This window comes from Phascolarctos cinereus, unplaced genomic scaffold (genome assembly GCF_003287225.1).
Source record: "Phascolarctos cinereus isolate Bilbo 61053 unplaced genomic scaffold, phaCin_HiC Scaffold_9;HRSCAF=440, whole genome shotgun sequence".
In the NCBI taxonomy this organism is placed as follows: domain Eukaryota; kingdom Metazoa; phylum Chordata; class Mammalia; order Diprotodontia; family Phascolarctidae; genus Phascolarctos; species Phascolarctos cinereus.
Window position 1 is genome coordinate 26,225,333 of NW_027556402.1, and position 22,893 is coordinate 26,248,225.

Consider the following 22,893-nt stretch of genomic DNA (forward strand, 5'->3'; position numbering starts at 1 on the left):
GAAGCCCTTTGGAATGAAACGAATACATCCCCTTTTTTTTTTTCCAACGTAAGCCATATCTCTGAACTGCCGCATTTACTTGTTTTTCCATGAACCTAGACAATTTTTTTTCTCTAAGTCTTAAAGACTTAGTTTTTACATTGTCATCATTTCCCTCCTTCTCTTTTTTTCTCTCCCTCTTTAAGGAAGTCATACTTTCTTCTTCCTAATATACTCAGTTCCCTGTGCATTCGTTCATCCAGGTCTTCCCATGTTTCTCTGAATACCTCATATCTGTCTTTTCTTAGGGCACATATCCCAGTTCGCAGATGTACGTTAATATATTTGTTCTGCCATTTCCCCTCTAATGAGCATTCGCTTTGTTCCTAGTTCTTTGCTGCACCCAAAGTGTTGCCATTGATATTCTGATAGAAGTGGATGGGACTTTTCTAGTTGTTACTCTCCCTAGGGTATGCCCTAGCAGTGAGATCGCTAGGTCTAAGACAGTTCAACTTCCAGAAGGCAGAACCAGTATCAGGAAGCATATGAGAAGATGAACATCCTTAAGTCCATTTTAATTCCTTCAGGAGTCACATAAATTGTGTAATGACATTGAAAAAAAAATTTTAACCAGACTGTTTCAAATCTATATTAATGATAAAATGTTTGAAAAAATAACAGCAACATCACTATGAGGCTTGTTTTCCAACAAGTCTGAATTTTGCAAGGAGTCTGAATTTTTTCACCTGGCAATTACAAAGTTGCAGCAAGTGGGGCAGATGAGCCATCTTCTTTTAAAAATCATTCTTATCACTTACAAGTCCTTCTATAGTGAATTTGGAGAGAGAGGGAAGAAGTATAGAAGAGGAATAATAGTAGTAATAGAAACTCACATCATTCAGTTCTTTAAAGTTGGCAAATCATTTTCCTCATGTGCTGAAGATAGCGCAAGTATTATTATTCCCGTTTGGCATATACCTGCACAGAAGGGCTTTTCCAAAGCTTCATCATGGCACAGGGGTGACCTTGAGTTCTCAAAGGTTCTACCAGCTCTGGTGGGTTTTACCCAAGTAGAAAGACTGTGCACTCTCCTTGTAATGGCCTCTGTCTTTTGTCTGAGGCCTAACATAGATACCGTCGTGAAGGACCATCTTAGCCCATGGGCTGCTAGGTGATGAATTCTTTGGCCATGGGTATATGAAAATGGATGTGTGAGCCCATTGCTGTGACCAGTCTCTTCAACACTCTAGGGTGTAGCCATCCATACCTGCCCATCCTGCCCATCTCTTGTCCTAGTGCTCCCACAGATTGGCCACAGGGCCTCTCCCCACCTTACCTCTCCTGGCATTGCATCTGTCACAGCCTCACAAAACTAGGAAGAGTATTGGTGTGTCGTTGTCATTGTTGTTGTTTGTTTTTTTAATTTAAATGGACATTTGTTTCAGAGAAAAAGTTGGAATTACTAAAAGAGCTTTGCAGTTTACCAGAGGCAATTTTTCGTGCTTTTCTCATCCTGTACAACAATTCTAGGCCCAGCTCATTGTACATTTGCTATGGCTATCACACATGCATGCGTACATGCACATACACGTATATATGTATGTGTGCACGGGTAAACTCATATGTGCACATACGTATTTATACACGCACATGTTTGTGTGTCTAATTATCACTATTTTCTTAGAAAAGTCAGAGTGATATTTTGAAAAGAACACTGGACCTGAAATCAGAGAACCTGAGTGTTAGTCTTTGCTTTGCCCCTAACTGTTCTGGGCCTCAGTCTTCTCATCTATAAAATGAAGGGGAATTAAATAAAATGGAATGGAATAAATGTTTACTATATGCTATGCACTATGATAAGTGGTGGAGATACAAGTAGGAAAACAAGACAACCCCTGTACTCAAAGAAGCCTCTAATTGAGAGGGTTCAGCTGTAGGACTCATGGAAGAGCCAATGAGCGGAGCAGCAAGGCAGATGGCAAAGCCAGCCAGATGGCAGTGTCCAGAGGGCACAGTATCCAGGCTGTTGATAAGGCCTGGGAGGCACCATCTTACCCAGAAGCATGTGGTACGAGCAGCCCTACTACCAGCTAGTGACTATTGGGAAGAGAATCGTGGCTATCTCCAGATATTACGCAGTTTCCTCATCTGTAAAGTAATGAGACTTGGCTTTAGTAAACATTAAGTTTAACTTAGTTAAGTCTGTACAGAGTGTCATGGAAGGCACAAAGTAAGATGTGGTCCCACCCTTACAGTGCAGAAGGACCAGATAATAATGCAGGAGAAGTGCATTAGAGAAGAATGTGTGAGGCCCAAAGGGGAAATGCTTGTTTCTGGTTGGGGCTGGTTGGGAGTCTCCCTGGAGAAGGCGTCTGTCTGTGTTGAGGTGAGAGGAGAAGAGGCTATTCTCAGCTTCAGGGACAGTGATTCCAAGACAGGAATCCACAAGCCTGGATTGGGGACAGTCAGGGGCCTTCTGTCGACTTCATAGGTTAACAATAGGGGAGCCTCAAGACAGTGGAGGTAAAGCTATCCGTACCCTCTGAAGCGCCTTACACAAACTTCAACTGCTCTTGTTATTACAAGGGCCTGGGTGCAGAGGAAGGAGCTCTAGATTCAAGTGGCATGGGTTCAGATTCTTCCTTGGACACTGAGGAGCTCTGGGCTAGCCGCTTATCCTCCTTGGCCTTGGTCTTCTCATCTGTAAAACAACTGGCCTTGAGTAGATGGCTCCTCAGGTGCCTTCCAGCCCTAACTCTGTGATCCTGGGACCTCTTTGGTCCTTCGGGCTTCCGTGGTTTTTACCAGCACTCCTACCAGCAGTGCACGTTGGAAATCTCTCTGTGCCTTATGATAGAGGGTCTTCCCAAGCATGGAGGTTGTAAAGTTTCACCCACACTGTCACCTTCTAGTGATGAGCTTTCCAGATTGAGGGAGGCTGGTCTTTGATCACCCTCAAGCCTGTCCATATGTAGTCCCATTCCCATTGATTAGAGTGAACCAGAACTTGGGCTTCACTTGGCCAGGGCTCAGGAGCTCAGGTCACCTCCACACTGCAGTGAGGTGACACCTTAATGAATAGCAGCAGGCACCATTGTCATCCTTTCTCTGTGGGGTTCACTTGTCTCAGACTTGTTCCCTTCACCAGATCTGTTTGTTGCTGTTTTATTTTTCTTTGGATACTTATGTATAGACTTAACTGTTGTTTTTCAGGAATTAAAATGGATGGCTCTTGATGCCCACATACAAGAGTAGCATTTCTGTGCCTCTGGTTAGTATATGCAGGAACCAGGTAGTTAAAATGCCAGCCACTGCCCTTGGGTGTAATGAAAGTGTTAGGTAAGAATAGGCCGGGAACCCTGGCTTCACAGCCCACTCTGAATGCCAGCTGCATGATTATGGGCAAGTCCCTTACCTTCTGAGTCTCAGTTTCTTCACCCAGTGCTTCATCCTTCCTGGGCTCATGAGGAGGGCACCTGCCAACCTGATGGCATTATTGAAAAGTGGGTTATTTATGTCCTCAGCTTCATCAGTGGTTTAAATCATCAGTGATTTAGAGCTGGAAAGGGCCTCAGAGATCCACTGGTTCAGTCCCTTTGTCTTATTGATGAGAAAACCGAAGCCTGGCAAGGTTAACTTCCCAGAGTCATGCAGTGGCAGATCTGGAATTGGAGACCAGAGCCTCTGACTCCAGACATTTTTTTTTCTCTTTCTTTTCCACCACACTGCCTCCCAGTGATGATGGTTCAAAGTATGCGAATCTTTGAGGTCTATTTTAGATTCTCATGCCTTTCATTAATACTTGTAGGGATAACAAAACCTTAAACTCATATCTTGGAATGTGACGTTGGAAATAAAGATTTTTACAGGTTTAGGGGTCTAAAATATGTTGGCCTTTCCTCATTAAACTACATTTGTCAATACTTTGTCCCAGAAAAATAAAATATTGGTTTGAAAAAAAGTAGGATGATGAGATAGACTTATTTTATTCCTGCTTTTCTCCGAAAGTTTCAGATCTCCTCAGTCATCAGTTGTCAGACAAAAAGCGTTAATTGCCCATTCCCATTGCTATTTTCAGCACTAAAGAAATACAGATGTTTTTCAGTTATTGCTTTATTGTAATATATAATATAACATATAATATTAATATAATGTACTTCTGAATAAATGCCTTGAAACTTTCACAGCTCTTTTAAATTCAGCTATGGTCTAGTGAAGAGAAAAAAATAAATGATTATAATATTCCTGTTTAGCAAAGTGAGACTTTGATGGACAACCAGAAGTATTCTAGTCCAATCAGATTTTACTTAGGACTCTCATCTTCCTCCCATCTGTTATTATAGATTCTTAAATTTTCAGTGGAGCTGTGAGAGCCCCATCGGCTAGATGTTATCTTGTACCTTCTTCTCTCTTGCCAGCTCTTTAAAAAGCCTCATCCTCCAAAACGAGTGAGAAGTCGTCTCAATGGAGACAATTCGGGGGTCTCTGTCCTGCCGGGGTCTACGAGTGACAAGATCTTTTTTCATCATTTAGACAACTTGCGGCCTTCCCTTGCGCCCGTCAAAGGTGAGTGGTGAGAAAGGGCAGAGCAGAGCAGAGGTGTGGTTGGAGTGAAGGGCCAATGAAAAGGTTATCTTTCCTTTAATTATGGAATATTTCTCCCTTCCCAGTGTCCTCCCTCGTAATGAGGCTAGCCTTCTTTCTGTGTAAAGAGAATTGCACGTTCTGCTTATTTTTTGTGCCAGAATATGAAGCTGCTTTGCTTTGACTTTTTTTCCCCAAATGCTCCAATAAGGAAAGCCTCAAAGTGATGGATTCTTACAATCTTAAGTTAGTATCCCTTGTACTGAAGAAGAGGGAAACAGACATTAGGAGCTGCAGGCACTTTTGGAGTCTGGGGAGTTGTAAATGTTCATTGTAACTCAGTGTTCGTCTATCAAATGAGGGGTTAGACTATGTCTTCATGATCAGTGGATCAGGATGTTGTATGGGATATCGTGGTGATTTCTATGATTCCTGTCTTTTGTTTCACATTGACAAAGACTTAACCACTATCTGATCATAATACAATTTAGCTAGTAACATATTTGCAGCTAGATTGTTTTTCCTTTAAGAAATTGCATTTTCAGGGTCAGCTGGGTGGCACAGTGGATAGAGCTCTGGCTTTGGAGTCTGGAGGATTTGAGTTCAAATCCAGCTTCAGACTCTTGACACTTACTAGCTGTGTGATCCTGGGCAACTCACTTAAACTCGATTGCCTCGCCCCAAAAAAAAAAGAAAGAAAGAAATTGCATTTTCATCAGATTCTCAAGTTGTTGCATACTTAAATAAAACATATAAATCTCATATTAATATTAAATGAGCAACTTGACTCATTAAATTATGTACGTTATCATTTCAGATTTACAGAGACAATGCTAGGTTCACATTGCTTGCTTCCAATATAGTCTTTTCCTGAATCTGTGCCAAATAATGGTATAAGAATGGATCTGGCCTTCATAGTTCCTAAGGCATGGATTGGTGAATGGCCCTCCCTGCATTCTGCTGCAAATAAGCTCACGTTCTCTAAGTCACCCTGCAAAGGAGGAATTCTCTGAAGAGGTGGTAGACTAGAAAGGAAGGTGGTAACCATAAAGAAAAAGGCTTGAGAGCAGTGCCACAGAGAAGCTGACAGTAGGGAGGTCCTAAATCCAGAGTCTCTGGTATCATACTGTTAGTTAAAATAGACTCTAAGGAAATTCAAAATTCCTTTTTACTGAAGGAACATTGTGCTTTAATACTAGTGTTTGCTATGTGTGTTTAATTTATATCATCACTTAAGATATACTTCATAATTGGTACTGCCTAGTGGGGTTCGTATATGATTTTTCCCTGTTTCTGTTCTAATATCAGAATGTGTTTTGCACAGAACTGAAAGAGCCCGTGGGACAAATCGTGTGCACTGATAAAGGCATTCTGGCTGTGGAGCAGAATAAAGTTCTCATTCCACCTGCCTGGAACAAAACTTTTGCTTGGGGCTATGCAGATCTCAGCTGCAGACTGGGAACCTATGAGTCAGACAAGGTTTGTTATCTCCCTTCAGAATTTCACTGGAGAAAGGGATAAGGGGAAATAAGAAGGAAAGAAATGCTACATTCTGAAATCTGACTTCCAAATTTGTTGCATATTTCCAAGAGCTTGGACATGTTTCCTTAGGCAATACTGAAAGGAAAGCTCATGTTTTCCTGCTATTGTTATAGTTCATTTTTCTGTTCTGTGAAATAAACATACATAACTAATTTCTCAATGAAGAATGAGCGGCATTATTCATTAATGGCATATACATGAAGCAGAGATGGGGTTTTTGGTTGTAGCTACTAAAAATTTAAGTCCTGTCCCCGGTCCACCCAGCACTGTGCTCCCACCCTTTGCCATCCCTCTCAAAAAAAAAAAAACTGTGCATACTCAAGATTTTATTAGATCACCTTTGGGAAATTTGATCAGTAACTTAGTAGCTACTCATGCCACAGCAGAAGTAAGCAGACTTGTCATCAAGGTGGTTGGAATGGTACTCAGTATCAGACATTGATAATCAGATACTGTTTCTCTAAAAGGTATTTCCGCGATAACTTTATTTGCCTTGGTTTGACTAAAAGAGATGATCATTATTCTTTGACCCTGGTGATTAAGGCAGTAGAAATGGTGGTGGTCTGGGAATAAATGGGGAGGAAAGAGAGGAAGGGAATTGGACTAAATGAAATCAGAAATGTCTCTTCCAACTCTAGTCATAACTTCTTTTATTCTGTTTTATGGAATTTCCCTTATGCCGAAAGTCACATGATTCTAGAGCTGGAATGGACCTTTGAGGTCTCATCTAACTACTATTTCCTCATTTTTATATGAGAAAACTGAAGCCTTGAAACCTGAAGTCATTTTGCTAAGGTCACCAAAGTGTGTGGGAGTCAAAACTAGCACTCTGGGCTTTGATTCACAGCCTACATTCTGTCTGGAATTCTGACCAGTGGTGTCACACTCAGATAGAAGCGATTCCCTGCGGGCAACTCAGAAGACCACAAATCAGCATTAGCCGTGTTGCAGTGAACTTTTAATTTACTTCGTTAAACATCTCTCGATGACATTTTAGTCTGGTTCTGGCTGCACTTGATATGAGAGCTTGACACCTCTGGGACACACCATGCTTCCATCCCTGATACTTATTTGGGGGAAAAAATGTGTTTTAAGTCTACTTTCCAGGCATGAAAATCACAGAATTTTTTTCACCAAAAAAAAAGTTTGTCTACCTACTTCTTTGCCAGCTCTCTTAGACCTTTTTTCAGTGTGAACAGCTCTAGTCCATACATAAAGGTTGCAGATATTTCTAGTGGGGAATATGTTTCTGGGGGGCATTTCCCTTGGAAGTGAAAAGACGGCACCTCACAGACTGCTTTGTATAGGTAGTCATTCACCCTGTTCACGAGTACTTGTTTTAGCAAAGAAAAATACCTGCTGCTGTCTGTATTTCACATGTGTTTTCTCTTGTAGGCAGTAACTGTTTATGAATGTCTGTCAGAATGGGGACAGATTCTCTGTGCGATCTGCCCAAGCCCCAAGCTGGTCATCACAGGAGGGACGAGCACTGTTGTGTGTGTGTGGGAGATGGGGACCTCCAAAGAGAAAGCCAAAACACTCACACTCAAACAGGTAACAGATGCTGGAGCCAGCAGGAATCACTGCCTCCACCTGGACTAGCTTCTGTCCGCTTTCTTAAAGAAACACTCACCTGCTGGCCTAGTACAGGTTTTGTTTATGTCGTACAACAATTACGTAGTAGAAGGGGCAGCTAAGTGTTGTAATGGATAGAGCACCGGCCCTGAAGTCAGGAGGACCTGAGTTCAAATGTGGCCTCAAGACCCATGACGCTTACTAGCTGTGTGACCCTGGGCAAGTCACTTAACCCCATTGCCTAGCCCCCCCAAAAAAAAAACAATTATGTAGTATAACAATTGAGAAAGCTATATATTTGCTGGATTTTTGCTGATTCAATCATACTTCCCATCAATTTACATCATATCTTATTTGATGTTTGTGATGTATACAAAACATTGTTCTTGGCACTGAGACAGATAAAAGATGTATGATTTGTAAGTCACAGCCTCTGTCCTCAGGGAGTTTACAGTTTAGTTGGGAAGAGAAAACCTGTACTTGTAGCTAAAATATAAAATAAACTCAGACCTCTGCCAGAGTTGCAAACAATATTGCAGTGACTAGCTGCCATTTTCCTTTCTGTACCCTTCTAGCCCCTCACCCCCTCCTCTGTACATATCATGAAATACTTGACAAACTCGCAAGTGTGTAGAGGAAGCTACTGTTAAAGAAACCTCTTAAGGAATCAATCCACAAATGTTTAATGATTTCCTAATGTGTGCTCAGCTCTGCCATATTGTGATAACAGAACCCTTTTATCATGTTACTTATTAGCTTGTAATAGCTGCATGGCAAGTAGATTCAGAGTCATTTCTTAAATAGGGACACAACTACCATGCTTTCCTAGTGCACATCTGAGCAGAACACTAATCTTTCACATCTGTTGTAGCATTACAAAGCATGTCACGCCCTTTGATCCTCGGAACAGCCTTGTGGAATTGTTAGTGTAAATATTTATTCCCATTTTATGTATGAGGAAACTGAGCTTATTTTATGTAACTACTGTTTGAAAGATTAATACTTTCAGCACACCTGAATGTTCTTGGGATTCCCTTTAGCTCCAGGGAAGCCCAGAAGCTGCATATGAATTGCCGAGCTCCAGGGTCTTAGCCAGGAGATTCCAGGGTTACCCAGCTATGCAAGTAAGGGATTTAGTGCAGACACCCCCCACACTATTTTCAGATGACAGTAAGTGACTGTAACATAGCTCACATGTATGTGGCACTTCACATTTTCCAAAGTTTCAGATAGAACATTCAGTTCAGGCAATAGATTTCTGGAGTATTTTAATAGTGTCTGCTAAGTCAGAAATAAACATAGAACAGCTCTTTCGTGTTTGCCAAACCCCAAACAAAGATCCCGTGTGACTAGAATTTTAAAACATGAATATTTTGAGCAAACAGATTCTATAGTGTTTATTAGAATTAAAATATATATTTTTTTCTTCCAGACAAGAAAGCCCATAAGCCCTTGTTATTCTGACTGAAAGGGGGCACTCAGTTCTAGAACTTTTTTTTAGCATAAATTCCCCCAGATTCAAATAACTATTTGTTTGTACAAAGGCTTTCAAAAACCCTAATGATCCTCCATCCCCAGAGAATGTCAGGTCTGAATCTCTTCTTTGCCAGTCTAGCTCTCTCTACTGGAGTTGCATGTGAAAAAGTTCATAACATAAAGGAACAGTAAGAATTTAAAACCTTAATTCCTCTTGTGGTGGGGACCACAAGTCCCCAGGTGAGAAATGGATGTGAAACCTAGTGCTCAGCCCCCAGAAGCCTTGCTCTCATGCTGACGACTGTGAAAAAGGGAGAATGAAACTACTGAAGAGCAGAGGTCTAAGCAGAATTTGAGGATGGGGATCATTTTTTTCCCAAGAGAGTTGGGAAAGGCTTCTTAAATGAAAGCAGTGACTTCAGCAGATGAAGATGTAGATGGCGCTGGGGGCAGGGGAGGGAATCACAGGGAACAGCATGAAATAAGGTTGGAGAAGTAGGTGGAAGTCAGATGGTAGAGGGTCTTAAATGCTAATCGTAAGCTTACATTTTATTTAGTAAATAATGGGTAGTCACTGAAGATTTTTTAGTGGAGTAGTGTAACCCTAATTAATAATCCCATTTACTTGAGTTGAGCCAGATAAAAGGAGGCACAAAGTCTGAATTTCAAAAAACACTGCCCCAAGCATGTGGATGCTTTCTGCTCTGCTTCTGGAGGGGTCCTTCCTTAGAATTCTGATGTGACTTGGGGACTGCTGTCATTTTGCTGATTTCTGCGTGCTGTCTTTCTTATAGGCATTGCTGGGTCACACAGATACTGTTACCTGTTCTACAGCCTCATTAGCCTATCATATAATCGTCAGTGGGTCACGTGATCGAACCTGCATCATCTGGGATTTGAACAAACTGTCATTTTTAACTCAGCTGAGAGGTCACCGCGCGCCTGTTTCAGCTCTTTGTATCAATGAATTAACAGTGAGTAGTAAATCACCTACCCCTCATTCATGTTCAGGAAAATGAGCAATTGGGGTGAAAGTGTTTGCTTTATCTTAGTTATACTAAGCTTTTTCTATTTTTACAATAGGTCATTTTACAAAAAACAAATACGTTTTCCTCGATTTATGTGATATTTGTAAAAGAGCATGAATGGGAGCAGCTAGGTGATGCAGTGCATAGAGCACCAGCCCTGAAGTCAGGAGGACCTGAGTTCAAATGTGGCCTCAGACCAAACACTTGACACTTACTAGCTGTGTGACCCTGGGCAAGTCACTTCACCCCAATTGCCTTAAAAAGAAAATCATGAATGTTAAAGTTTATGAACCAAGATACCTGTGCTGGTAGCCATCTGTCACATATGTTTTTTAGAAAAAGATTTTGTTTAAACCCATTTAATATCTAAGGAGTTTGATATTTTGTAAAGATGTTTTTATCCTTTAAGAGATCATAAAATTTGAAGGTTAAAAGGGACTCTAGAGAATTCTGTGCCTATGTTATCTGTGTCTCATGTGAAGATTAAACACCTGGCAGCTACAGAGAATGAAATTCCAGTGTAGCATTCCCCAAAATGTTTCCAAAGATGGGTAGTAATTAGTGTGCATAACATATCTAATGAGCTATAAAAATAAAATGCACCGACCCCAAAACCACCCCCGGGGACCAAGTCCTGAAACACAGAATAGAACAGGGCTAGCATTTCTGTGTTGCTTAGCCTCTGTGAGTGAAATGCATCCTCAGGGAACTGAGAAACAGAGTATTGGACATCATGCTGATAGAAGGGTCACACAGTACAGTACATAGGCCCAGTTCTATAAATCTGTCCCCTATGGTAACTCTTCCTACTCAGGCCATCAGGTGATTCCAGCTACAACATTGAATGGCATTGCTATTCAAGTCTAGAGAGTCAGAGCACTTGTTAGAATGGTAATTCCACCTTTTTGCAGGATGGTGGGTCAATAATGTCCAGCCAGATTGACTGGGTATTGCTGATACAGGCAAGTGGCTTTCTAATGCCCACATCCAAAAATTACATTTCATTTGAATAAATGAGACTGTACCATTATTGGTTAAAGAGCACCCAAAGATACAATGATTAAAAGAAGAGTAAAAGTCATTTGAAGTTTTGGTGTAGGTTTGCAAAAAGTCTGGTTGCATTTATTCAGTCCTAGTAGTTTTGCATCTGCCACTATCTTTTAATAAGTTACTGAGAAATGTCTATTTCTGTTCAATTTTCTAAACTAAATGTGAAGGCTGATGTACCACCATCTTATTATCAAGCCCAAAATAGCTCAGATTTTTCTTCTGAATCATTTAGTCTAAGATGCAATCCTTTTCATGGCTGAATTTTCTCTAACACACTGTCACTAAGATTGTCCTTCAGTCCTTTAGGAAAGTCTTTCTGGTATGGACCAGGACAGGTTCTGCCCCCAGTAGAGCACAGAGCTGTGTCACTAGCTAGTTCGGGATTTTTTTTATTCTGATGAGTTAGAATTCATTGAGAAAATATTCACAATATGTAAAATGCTACGTGCGCTAGCATGTGCTAAAGAAACAAATTCTGTTCCTTTAAAAATTTAAATTTGTCAAGACCAAAAGCAAACTACACAAAAATACTTGGCTAAAACTGGGTTTTTTTGGCTTTGTTTCTGTCCTCACTTTCTTAGTGAAAGAGTGCCATGAGGCATAAGAGGAACCCCATGCAGGATGGTAGAGAGATGGCTAACATGGACAAGAAAATGAGATAGATGTATTCGGGGGGAGTCAGAAACAGTGGAGCAGCTGGGAAGTGGCCCCAGGAAATGCTCCATGGGTTGAGCTGAACAAGCAGGTTGGCTTCCCCTTAGGCAGGCAGACTTTCGTCGTTGTTTCTCTTCTTGAGAGGGTCAGTCAAGGCTGCCTAAATGCTTGTGCTCATTTTCAGTTTTGGTTTGTTTGGAAGTGATTAAAAGCAGAAGGAGAGAGAGAGAGAGAACCTTGGTTCAGAGCTTGTCTCCTCCCTCCGTGGGTGTGAAGCTTCCTGTTGTCTCCTGGTGCCCCCTTTGCTTCGGGCACCCTTCTTCAGAAGTCCTTAAGGGTCTGAGGACCTCTTCCTGAAGGAGGGTCTTTCATCAGATCACTTCCTCAGTTGGTACGGGGGATGGTGAAATCCAGGGTCAGCTTTGCCTTTGGGGTCAGTAGGGTCCTTCACCCTCATTGCGGTAACGCAAGCCTTTGAGGGAACCAGGGCTTCTTCCCCTGCTTATTTTTAGACCCACTGGTGATGTAATCAATGAGTACTTTTTCCAGTTGAATGTAAGAAAGGGGGGCCTCAGGCTGGCAAATTTCTCCAAGGAATTTCCACTACAGGTTTCTCTTTACCCCCATCAGGCAATCAAGAGTTTTAAGGATAATTCTTATACGTGAAATGCTCACATTTCTGAGAGAGAAATCTAGCAGCTCCATTCAGTAAGAAAATGGCTGTAGGTAGACTAGATCCCCCATCTTATTTGTGCCTGAGAGCACTCAAATTTGTTCTCACTTCTAAATCCAGCAGTGCTGTTTGACAGCTTCTTGCAGCTAGCAGGAAAAGGACAGCTTCTCAAACTTAGCTGAACACAAGCAGCTTTTTGTACTCAGTATAACTTGCTGACATGCTTACTTAACAATAAGCCAGAAGAGCTATGGGAGCTTGTTTGGGGACTGTCCTTACTACCAAATCCAGTATATTTTAAATTTAATCTAAATCTCTGCTTTTTTTTAAAACCCTTGAAGCTAGAAGGAGAACACGCCCTAAATTATGAAACACCACGATGTCTCAAATACTTAAAAAAAAATAAAAACAGTAATGAGCTCAGGGCTTAGAATTTTTTGAGAGATCCTAGGGATTAGATGTGCTTCTAAAACTAGCTTGTTATCTGTAGGGGAAAAAAGTCATCAAATTGTCCTTTTGGGCCTGTCTTTTCAGGGGGACATAGTATCTTGTGCTGGCACATATATCCATGTTTGGAGTATTAATGGGAACCCTGTTGTGAGTGTTAACACGTTCACTGGCCGAAGTCAGCAGATAATGTGTTGCTGCATGTCAGAGATGAATGAATGGGACACACAAAATGTCATTGTAACGGGACATTCAGACGGCGTGGTCCGGGTAAGTAAATGTATTGGGCGCTGTGTTCAGTTCTGAAGCGAAGAGCCCCTTACTCTGGCCCGGTAGCACCTGGCCCCTTCCTGCCTTTCCAGTGCTCTGATCCTGACGTGGTCCTGTTTCCTTTGCTCACACACCCTGCCTCTCAACTCTGAAGCTCAGAGCCCCTTACCCTGGCCTGGTAGCACCTGGCCCTTTCCTGTCTTTCCAGTGCTCTGATCCTGTGACGCAGTCCTGTTCCCTGTTGCTCACATACCCTGCCTCTTCAGCTCTGGGCGTTTTCACTGGATGTCCCTCCTGACTGGAATTCTCTCCCTCATTACCTCTCCTGACTGCCTTCGAGTCCCAGCTACAGTCCTATGTCTACAAGACAGCTTTCCCCATCCTCCTTAGTGCTAGTGACTTCCTCCTCTACATTATCTCCAGTTTCCTCTGTATAGATCTTGCCTGTACGTAGTTGTTTGCATGTTGTCTTCCACTGTAGGATGCGTGTTCCTTGAGCAGGGACTGCTTTTGCCTTTCTTTGAATCTGAGCACTTACCACTGCCTGGTAATGGTAGGTGCGTAGTAAATACTTTTGTTGACCATCACATTACTTTATACCAGACTTTGACCCTGAGAGCATAATGCTGTGATAAGAATTAACAACCTGTCTCCATCAAACAGTCGTCTAGACACATTCATTCCTTGACTTTTAAGTCCAGCAGTCAATGTTTTAGATACTCTGAGCTTAATAGACAGGGATTATACCTGCCTCCAAGTAGAAATCATTAAACTTAAGAAGGATTTCAAGAGATGTTTTAGTCTATATCTAGCCAGCTGAAAAAGAGATTTGGTTAGATCTTTACAAATAAAATATGCTCAAATATTCACTGTAAATGGACAGATACATTTAATATGTAACCAGCAGCTGGCACTGTCAGGTAGGGTTTGGCTACGTAAAGGACACCAAAGGTCAAAAGTATCACTTTCTCTTTACCTTCCCCCTTCAGAATTTCAGCCAGGCCCAAAGCAGGGTCACTCTTCCCACCACACACACACCATCCGCACCCCAGGAGCACTGCCTTCCTTTGCTCCTTGCCTCTATTCTACCCCTCACTCTGGAGCCCGAAGCTTCAATGAAAAGGATTCCATAGCCTGGGTGTCAGGAGTCCCAAGTCATGTGATTCATCTGTCTTTGCTATTTATGAGCTTATGCAAGTGCTAATAAAATCAAAACCATAAGATTCTCTCTCACTTGGCTCCACCTCCAGTGAGGGAAAAGCTTGGTTTTAACCAAGGTTCACACTTCTGTCCTCGTTAGAGCTGTCTTCCAAGCTGTTCTCTGGCTTCCTCCATTGCAAGTCCCACTGTATGTAACTAATTGATAGCCAAGAGTCACTGAGCATTCATGAATCATTATTAGAGTCAGAGTTTATATGAGACAAATATAACTAATTAGAAACGATTAAAAAGATAGAGAAATCATATAGAAAATGCCTGCTGGCTGCAGATAGAGGAAGGAGAAGGAAAGCTAAATCTTCCCCACACTGTAGCTGATTTTCAAGAAGCAACAAAATTCAGAAGCATCAGTCCATTCCGGCCACATCCACCAGTTTTTGTTTTCTTTGGATTTTTTCCTGAGGAGCAGTGACTGTGGCCACCGGACCCTCCCTGCAATGCTCAGATTCAACATATTGCATGGTAAAATGTCTGCCAGTGTTGTGCCGCGGCCGCCATACTTGCTCAGTTCCAAACATGAGCCTCACCTGATCTTCACTCTTAGCTACTTCAGCCTGTTGTCCTGCCTCTGGAGTCTTTCATTACTCCTCCCACCCGTCTGCAGATTGAGGAGTGGGAAGGTGAATCCATGCTGTCTATGAGGCCCCGGAACCTTTCCCTACCTGCAGGGAAAGTCTGAATACCCAATTACCCATGTAGTAGCCATGTGGAGTAAACTGGAGTTTTTCCTCAGGAAGTTCTTCCTTATACCCCTAGTTCTTTTCTTTTCAGAGACAGAGAACAATTCATTGGTGTCCCCTCCATGGCTGAGTGTCATTTACTTAAATACACTTCTCATCATCCCTAGCCATCTTCCTCCATGTCTGTTTTCCTCCCATTTTGCTGTTGTGGTTGAAGCCTCCATGTTCTACGCATCTCCTCCAGGGATGGCGCCAGCCTTGTAAATTACATTCCAGAAGGGCCTGACTTAGTGAATAGAAGGAAGGAAGGAAGAGCTGCATGTGAGGATGGACTCCCCTTTTTGACATCCTCATCTATAAAAGGAGGAGGATGAAAGCTGTCGTGCCTGCCTCACGGGGCTGTTGTGAAAGCTTCCCTGGGATCAGGATGTGGCGGTGATACCGTCCTCATTTTATAGGTGAGGAAGTGGAGACTGAGAGGTGAAAGGATTTGCTGAGTAAGTGTCTGAGGCAGCATTCAAACCCAGAACTTGGCTGACCTCCAAGTCCAGTTTTGTCAGTCTTTATTAAGCTCCTGCACTGTGCCAGGCACTGTGCTAATTATTATCCAGTATGTCATAATGTGTCAGCCGTTATTAATACCATTGTATTCAACAGACATGAAATGCAGGTCAAGACGCATGTTGGGGTTTTTAATAACAGCACTTGACCAGTCCTGCCTGGGCAAATGTGACTGGCAGGCATTAGTCTTCTGCTCCAGCAGCCCAAACTGCTTTCCTTCCATTATAATCCAGAAGTATGTCCTGCCTTGTAGCCGTCACTGGAGAGATAGACATGAGGCTCTGCTATATATTTTGGGAAGTGATGTTATTTCTCAAGACTCTCTACGAAAGACGACCAGTGACACATAAATTGATGAATTAGTTTTTTGTCTTCCTTTATCATTTCATAATCAGTTTTGGAGGATGGAGTTTTTGCAAGTTCCTGAAACACCAGCTCCCGAGCCCATTGAAGACCTGGAAATGCAGGAAGACTGTCCAGAAGCACAAATAGGTATCTATTTCTTTCCAGACCTTTTTTCAATGAGCTTCATTTATTCAACACAAAAACAAAAAAACTAGGTCTAGCACTGTCTACTCTATCGCCACCTCTCTCGGAGGCAGGCCCACTGCACTGCCCCTGGTGGTGGTAGGGTCTCCAGAGGAGTTTGTGTGTCTCTTTTCTCTACTGTCACCACCTTCCTTCCCTCCCCATTGTTAGGGACCAGCGACTAACACACCGGTGCCATGCAGCCACTTAATGCAAAGTAGCTTTTACAAGGGGATATCGACTTCAAACATATAGCAAAAATAAACATGCAAACATTTCCTACGGTGTCTTAGGGCATATTCTCCTGTACGTCACCCCGGTCTCTGGAGGAGCAGACTCCCAGCTAATTGGATCCCTAGTCTCTCCAAAACACTTCCCTTATACATTCTTACTGTTCTTCTAAACTGTGGTATCTTGTGGAGACATCTGAAGTGCTCCAACCATGTACCAGACCTTCCCCAGCCCCCATTTATATCAGTGTAAACTTAAATGGCCAAATTTCATAGCTTTAGTTGGGCTGGCCAGGAGTGGGGGACCTGCAACTTCAAGCCTGCATGTGGCCCTCTAGGCCCTCAAGAGCAGCACTTTGACTGAATTCAAACTTCACAGAACCAATCCCCGTAATAAAAGGATTTGTTCTGTAACTCGAGGCTGCGGGTTCCCCACCTCTGGCTAGACTTTACTAATTTTTGAGAGAATTGCACACAGTGTACAGTATTTCTGATCAGATCAGCAACTCTCATTTCAGTTTCCTGCCCAGCGGCAGACACATCAAAATACGTGGTGTGGGACCGCCATTACCTTCCTCCCTAGATTATAATTGCTGTCTCCTCAGCGTACAGAAGAGCATGCATCCCCTGTGTTCTTAAAAAGGATATAAAAATTTTTTGGATGGAGCTGGCCCATCAGGAGGCCCATGCTGAAAGCTTTACATCTGGGCTTCAGATCCAGTAATTTGACGCACCATTTATAAAGCACATTAAAATTACTCTTCATGTATTGAAGGCAAGTTTTTCCTGTAATACAGAAATACAGTACACTAATTTCAGTCAGCTCTTACTAGCCCCAAGTAGCCTGTTGGCTCTTGATTTGGAAGTCCAAGAGAAGCCCTCTCCACCAAACATTTACCATCAAACATTAGTGGAAAGTGATCTTCACACTCTCTCACTCAGTGAAGGAATCTGTCAACATTGACTGAGTGCTCACTGCATACAAAGCACCACCCTAGGCTGTGGGTAAGTTAAGGAAGAAGGTGAGAGTCTCCTTTTCAGGTAAACACTCCATTTGTATGTAACCTTCACTGGTACCAATAAATAACTCTGTACATCACCAATTATAGTTAGAAGGAAAAGACACCTGGTTATCTAGGAAATGGAAAAAGATTGTGGTCTGAGGCTCATTCCTCAAAAGCAGGAGAATCTGAGTGTAGATGGTGCAACTCAAGTGCCCTCTTTGCATGAAGCTTTTCCTGCTTTGTGTTCTTGAATAAATACTTTGTATTTATTCTGCACATACTTAATATATGTGCTATTGTCTCTCCTGTTAGAATGTAAGAGCTCTTCAAGTGGGACTGTTTCATTCAGTGTACTCATATCCCCTCAGCTAGCAGAGTGCCTTGCAGTATAGTGGTTAATTATTAAATGCTCATTGATTGATAGGTACTTGGGTGGAGTAGAAAGCTAAGTAAGGATGGGGGAGGGGATATGATTCAAAAGGGGGAGACCTTAAAGATCATGATCATGAGTAGTGATGGAAAAAGAAAATGCAGTCCCAGCAGTCATTCAGAAAGATAACAAAGATAAGAGCTTTTTTTATAAAGACCAGAAGGTTCTGTAAACAAACATGTCTGTTTTAGAGAAAGTCCCTCTTTTCATCCTGCCATTGTGTAATGCAGGGCAAGAAGGCCAAGATGAGGACAGCAGTGACTCGGAAGCTGAGGAGCAGAGCGTTGTCCAAGACCCCAGAGAGCCTGCCAGTCAGCCAGGCAGTGTGAGCCACCGGCCAAGGGCACCATCTTGTCGAGCAGCAGCGGCATGGTCGGCTGACAGTGGCTCGGATGACTCCAGGCGCTGGTCAGACCAGCTCAGTTTGGATGAGAAGGATGGCTTCATTTTTGTCAACTATTCAGAAGGACAGACCAGAGTCCATCTTCAGGGTCCTCTTAACCACCCCCACCCATATCCTGTTGATGTGCGGCATTATAACAACCTTAAACCTGGTAAATGAAACATGAAACCTGGGACGAGATGAGGGAAGGATGTTAGCCTTGCTGGGGCTGAGGCAGGGTGGCTTGGGATGAGGCCGGGCAGGTTGCCTGTATTCACACGGTTATTTGTTATAGGACCTCAGGGGCACAGGGAATAAAGGTCCTGTCCAAGGATGGTGTTATATCATGAGGAGTCTGAAGCAAGCTTGTGGGCCCAATATTTGAGGGAAAGCATTCTAAAACGTGGAATGTTCCTGTACTCCTTTGTTTGATGACAAAGAGGAAATCGTTTCTCATTTGGAGAAATCATCTGTGTTTTCTTGTCTTAAAAACTTCAGTTTCTTAATAAAGTTTGACCTTAGTGACTCCAGCTAATGATAAAGCTTGAGATCTCCCCTCAAGAGCATTGGCTTTCACAAGTCCAGCAGTGGGCGTGGGATGAGAGCTCTCCTTAGACATACCATCTTTAAGCACAGCTTTTAACCTACACCATCGGAAGCCATCTGGCACAGTAGAGACAGTCCCTTGGAATCAGAAGGCCTTGATTCAGGGCCAGCCTCTGTCCCTGGGAGAGAAACTGGGGAGCCTTACACAGTTATTTGTTTTTTGGGGGCCTCAGTTTCCTCATCCAAGAGATGACAAGGCTGTATTCAATGGCTTCTGACAGCCTTTCTAGCTCTGGCTCTATGTATGGGATTAAGCCCTTGGCCAAAAGGATATGCTCTGAGTAGCTAGAAAAGCAGCTTAGAATCACACCCAGGGACCTTGGCTTTTATCTTACACAAGGGAGGGGTTGTAGTTAAGTCTTGATTTCCCTCGCTCCAAAACTTAACGTCCTCTGATTTTCCTCTCCAGGATACAGGTGGGAGCGGCAGCTGGTGTTCAGGAGCAAATTAACTATGCACACAGCGTTTGATCGAAAAGATAACGCTCACCCAGCCGAGATCACTGCCCTGGGCATCTCCAAGTGAGTAAAAGACATTCCTGATCAGCTTTCCAAAATGAGGCAGGCTCTTTGACCAGTGGCAGTCATCAATCAGCCACGTCTGGTGGGAGAAAAAGATCTAAATTATCTTACAGCGCTGTGTTATGTAGGCCAACTTGAGCTAAAGAAGAGGAAGAAGAAAAACCCTATGCATTGTTATTTTAATTAAAACCATAGGGAATTTTTGCTTTCGGTATTCTCTGAGGGACCTTAGGTCTGATGTAGTCATGGATGTACAGCTGCATCTTTCCTGGTCCCGCCCTACATAGAAATGCACTGTCTCGCACCCCAGACTCGTCCCCCACTGAACAGCTGGGTTATTTATGTGATGTTTGTCTGGAAAGGTCCTCACCACGAGGCACACACAGCTGCCAGCTGTACTAGCTGTGATGGAGGGTTTTTGTGGGGTCCCAAGTAATAACATGGTTTTTCTTCCAGGGATCACAGTAGGATCCTCGTTGGTGACAGTCGAGGCCGAGTTTTCAGCTGGTCTGTGAGTGACCAGCCGGGCCGCTCTGCTGCTGACCATTGGGTGAAAGATGAAGGAGGAGACAGCTGTTCAGGCTGCTCGGTTCGATTCTCCCTCACAGAAAGGAGACACCACTGCAGGAACTGTGGCCAGCTCTTCTGCCAGAAGTAAGACGGCCTGCTTGGGCCTCGCGACGGCTCAGCTCTCCTGGTCACTGGGCTCGGGGACACAGGGATGGTCCCTGCTCTCAAAGGACTCCAGTGTCCTGGGGAGAGAACACACATGCAGGAATAAGTATAGACAAAGTAGAAGATGATTTTGGGGAGAGGATTATGAAACATTTCATGTAGAATTGGGTATGTGACCTGAGCTTTGAAAGAAACAAGTCTCTAAGGGGTGAGGCAGTGGGGATGCATTCCTGCCTTACGGAACGCCCAGCAAAGACAGGTGGGAGAGATGTTTCCTGTATGAGAGACAAGCAGGACACGCAGTGTGGCCCCAGCTCTACCTTTCCTCCTACTACAGAGGATGGCATCATCCTCCCAGCCCTCAGGCTCTCAGCCTAGCAGGCATCTTGGATTCCTCGTGATCTCTCCACTCCATATCCAAGCTTGTGGATTTCACTTTTGCAGCTTCTCCCAAATACACCCCCTTGTCTCTGATACTGGCCCACCCTGGTGCAGGCCTGTAGCTGCTGAAAGGTTCTGCCTCTGTCCAGTCTCTCTCAAATCCAGGCCATCCTCCCTTCAACCACTAACATGATTTTCCTGAAGCACAACCCTGACCTTGTCACCCCCGTACTCAAACTCGAGTGGCTCCCTACTGCCTCCAGCATCAAATACAAAATGCTCTATTTGGCATTCAGAGGCCACCTAACCTAGCCCCCTTCTGCCTTTCCAAGTCTTCTTGTTCCTCTTCTTCTTCTTCTTTTTTTTTTTTGAGGCAATCAGGGTTAAGTGACTTAGGGTTATACAGCTAGTAAGTGTCTGAGGCTGGATTTGAAGTCAGATCCTCCTGACTCCAGGGCCATGTTCTATCCACTGTGCCACCCAGCTGTCCCTTGTCCAAGTCTTCTTTTCCAAGTCTTCTTACCCTTCATTCCCTGACATGGTAATCCTGGCCTCCCAGCCGTTCCATAAGGAGGACACTCTCAGCTTCAGGCATTCCTCTGGCTGTCCCCTCCACCTGGAATGATCTTTCTCATCTTTAACTACCTTTAACTGTCCTTGGCTTCCTTTAAGTCCCAACTAAAATCCCACTTTCTACAGGAAGTTCCCCCCAATTCCTCTTAATTCCAGTGTCTTCCCTCTTTAGATTATTTCCTGTTTATCCTGTAATAGCTTGCCTTGTCTATATTTGTTTCCTTGCCATCTTCCCCATTAGACTGTGAGCTTCTCGTGGGCAGGGCTTTTGCTATTCTTTGTGTCCCCAGCACACAGCACAGTGCCTGGCACACAGTAGGCACTTAATAGATGCTTACTGATGGCTCACTGACTATAGACTACATGAGTAATATAAGTCTGGAGAGGTAAGTTGAGGCCAGACTGTGAAGGACTTTAAATACTAAACAGAGAAGATTCTATTTTATCATAGAAGCAATAGGGAGACCACTGGTGTTTATTAAGTAGGGGAGTGACATGGTTAGAGCTGTGCTTTAGGAAAAGTCAGATGGAGCCAAGATGGTGGAGGAGCCAGAAGGACAGTGTGTGCCACCCAACCCCCAGGCTCCCTGAAACAGATCTAGAATATTTACTAGACTGGATCTCAATCACAGCAAATCGTTCTTCCAGCCCAGGCTGGCATAGGGAGACTGACAGAGAGGTCTATGGACGTAGTAGGCACGGTTTGGTGAGGAGTATGTGGTTGCGGGGAGAAGCTGTGCCCCAAGGCAGAAAGGAGGTTCTAGATCCCACATTGAGGAACCTGATCTTGTGCAGGTGCCTAGATACCCACAGCAGCACTGCTGCCCACTAGTCACGTCTAATTCGTGAGTCCAGGGCTGAAGGAGGATGCCCAGGAACATCAGTCTAGACTGAGGAGGGGTCACAGGGCCTTGGACTGTGGACTAAGTATGGAGCAGGTTCAGAAGCAAGCAGCAGCTGTGAGGCTCAGAGCCCCCAAGAACAGAGCAGGATCCGTCCCAGCTTCTAGCCCAGGCTGCAGCCCACAAAGAAAGCACCAGGACCGGAATCAAGCCTACCATTCTGTCACTGAACCAGCATAGCCTTCCAGCTGTCTGACAGTGACTGAGTCCAGCAGCAATCTACAGGCCTAAACCCAGGCCAGTAACTTGAAGAGCTCAGACCCAAGTTAGGGGTAGAGAGGTAGGGGGAATGATCAGATATTGCCTTGGATCAGAACACTTAAGGAGCACCGAAGATTACAGCTCCCCAGCCTGAGCTGTCCCTGAAATACTGAAAGAGTACAACACTTAACACTCCAAGAAAGCAGCAGCAGGGCCAGCCCAGATCATTCCTCCATCACTGTGCAGAGCCTGTCCTAATATGGCAAAGTTAGAAGAAAGTCAGCTGGAAGAATGAGCAAATGAAAAAGGATCTAGCCATAAAAAGCTGTTATGGCAACAGGGACACTCAAGATACAAACTTAGAAAAAGAGAAAGACTCCAAAACATACACAAGCAAAGTCTCAAAGAAAACACTGCTTGGGTGCAAATTCAGCTAGAATTCCTGGAAAAGAGCTGAAGGAAGAGTTAAAAATATTTTTATAAATTAAATGAGTGCCAGAGAGGGAAAAATGGGAAAGAAACGAAAGCTATAGAAGGAAGAATTGGGAAGGGAATTAACAGCTTGACACAAGAGGTACAAAACTTTGCCCAAGTATCAAACCCTCTGAAAATTAAAATAGGACAAATAAAAGTCAATGACTCCATGAGACAACAAGAAAAATTAAAATCAAAACCCTGGGGGGAAAATAGAAGAAAATGGCAAGGTATTTCTTAGTCAAAACA

At 43.4% G+C, this 22,893-nt stretch overlaps 1 protein-coding gene across 1 annotated transcript in view; it reads left to right on the top strand.

The window, feature by feature from the left end:
- WDFY3 (WD repeat and FYVE domain containing 3) overlaps positions 1-22,893 on the top strand; it is a 330,461-nt gene that overhangs the window by 301,746 nt on the left and 5,822 nt on the right. Inside the window, 9 exon segments of the mRNA XM_078148340.1 lie at positions 4,398-4,545; positions 5,888-6,042; positions 7,501-7,659; positions 9,951-10,130; positions 13,096-13,278; positions 16,133-16,229; positions 18,160-18,483; positions 19,327-19,438; positions 19,895-20,092. Of these exon segments, the coding sequence (XP_078004466.1) occupies positions 4,398-4,545; positions 5,888-6,042; positions 7,501-7,659; positions 9,951-10,130; positions 13,096-13,278; positions 16,133-16,229; positions 18,160-18,483; positions 19,327-19,438; positions 19,895-20,092 (1,556 nt within the window).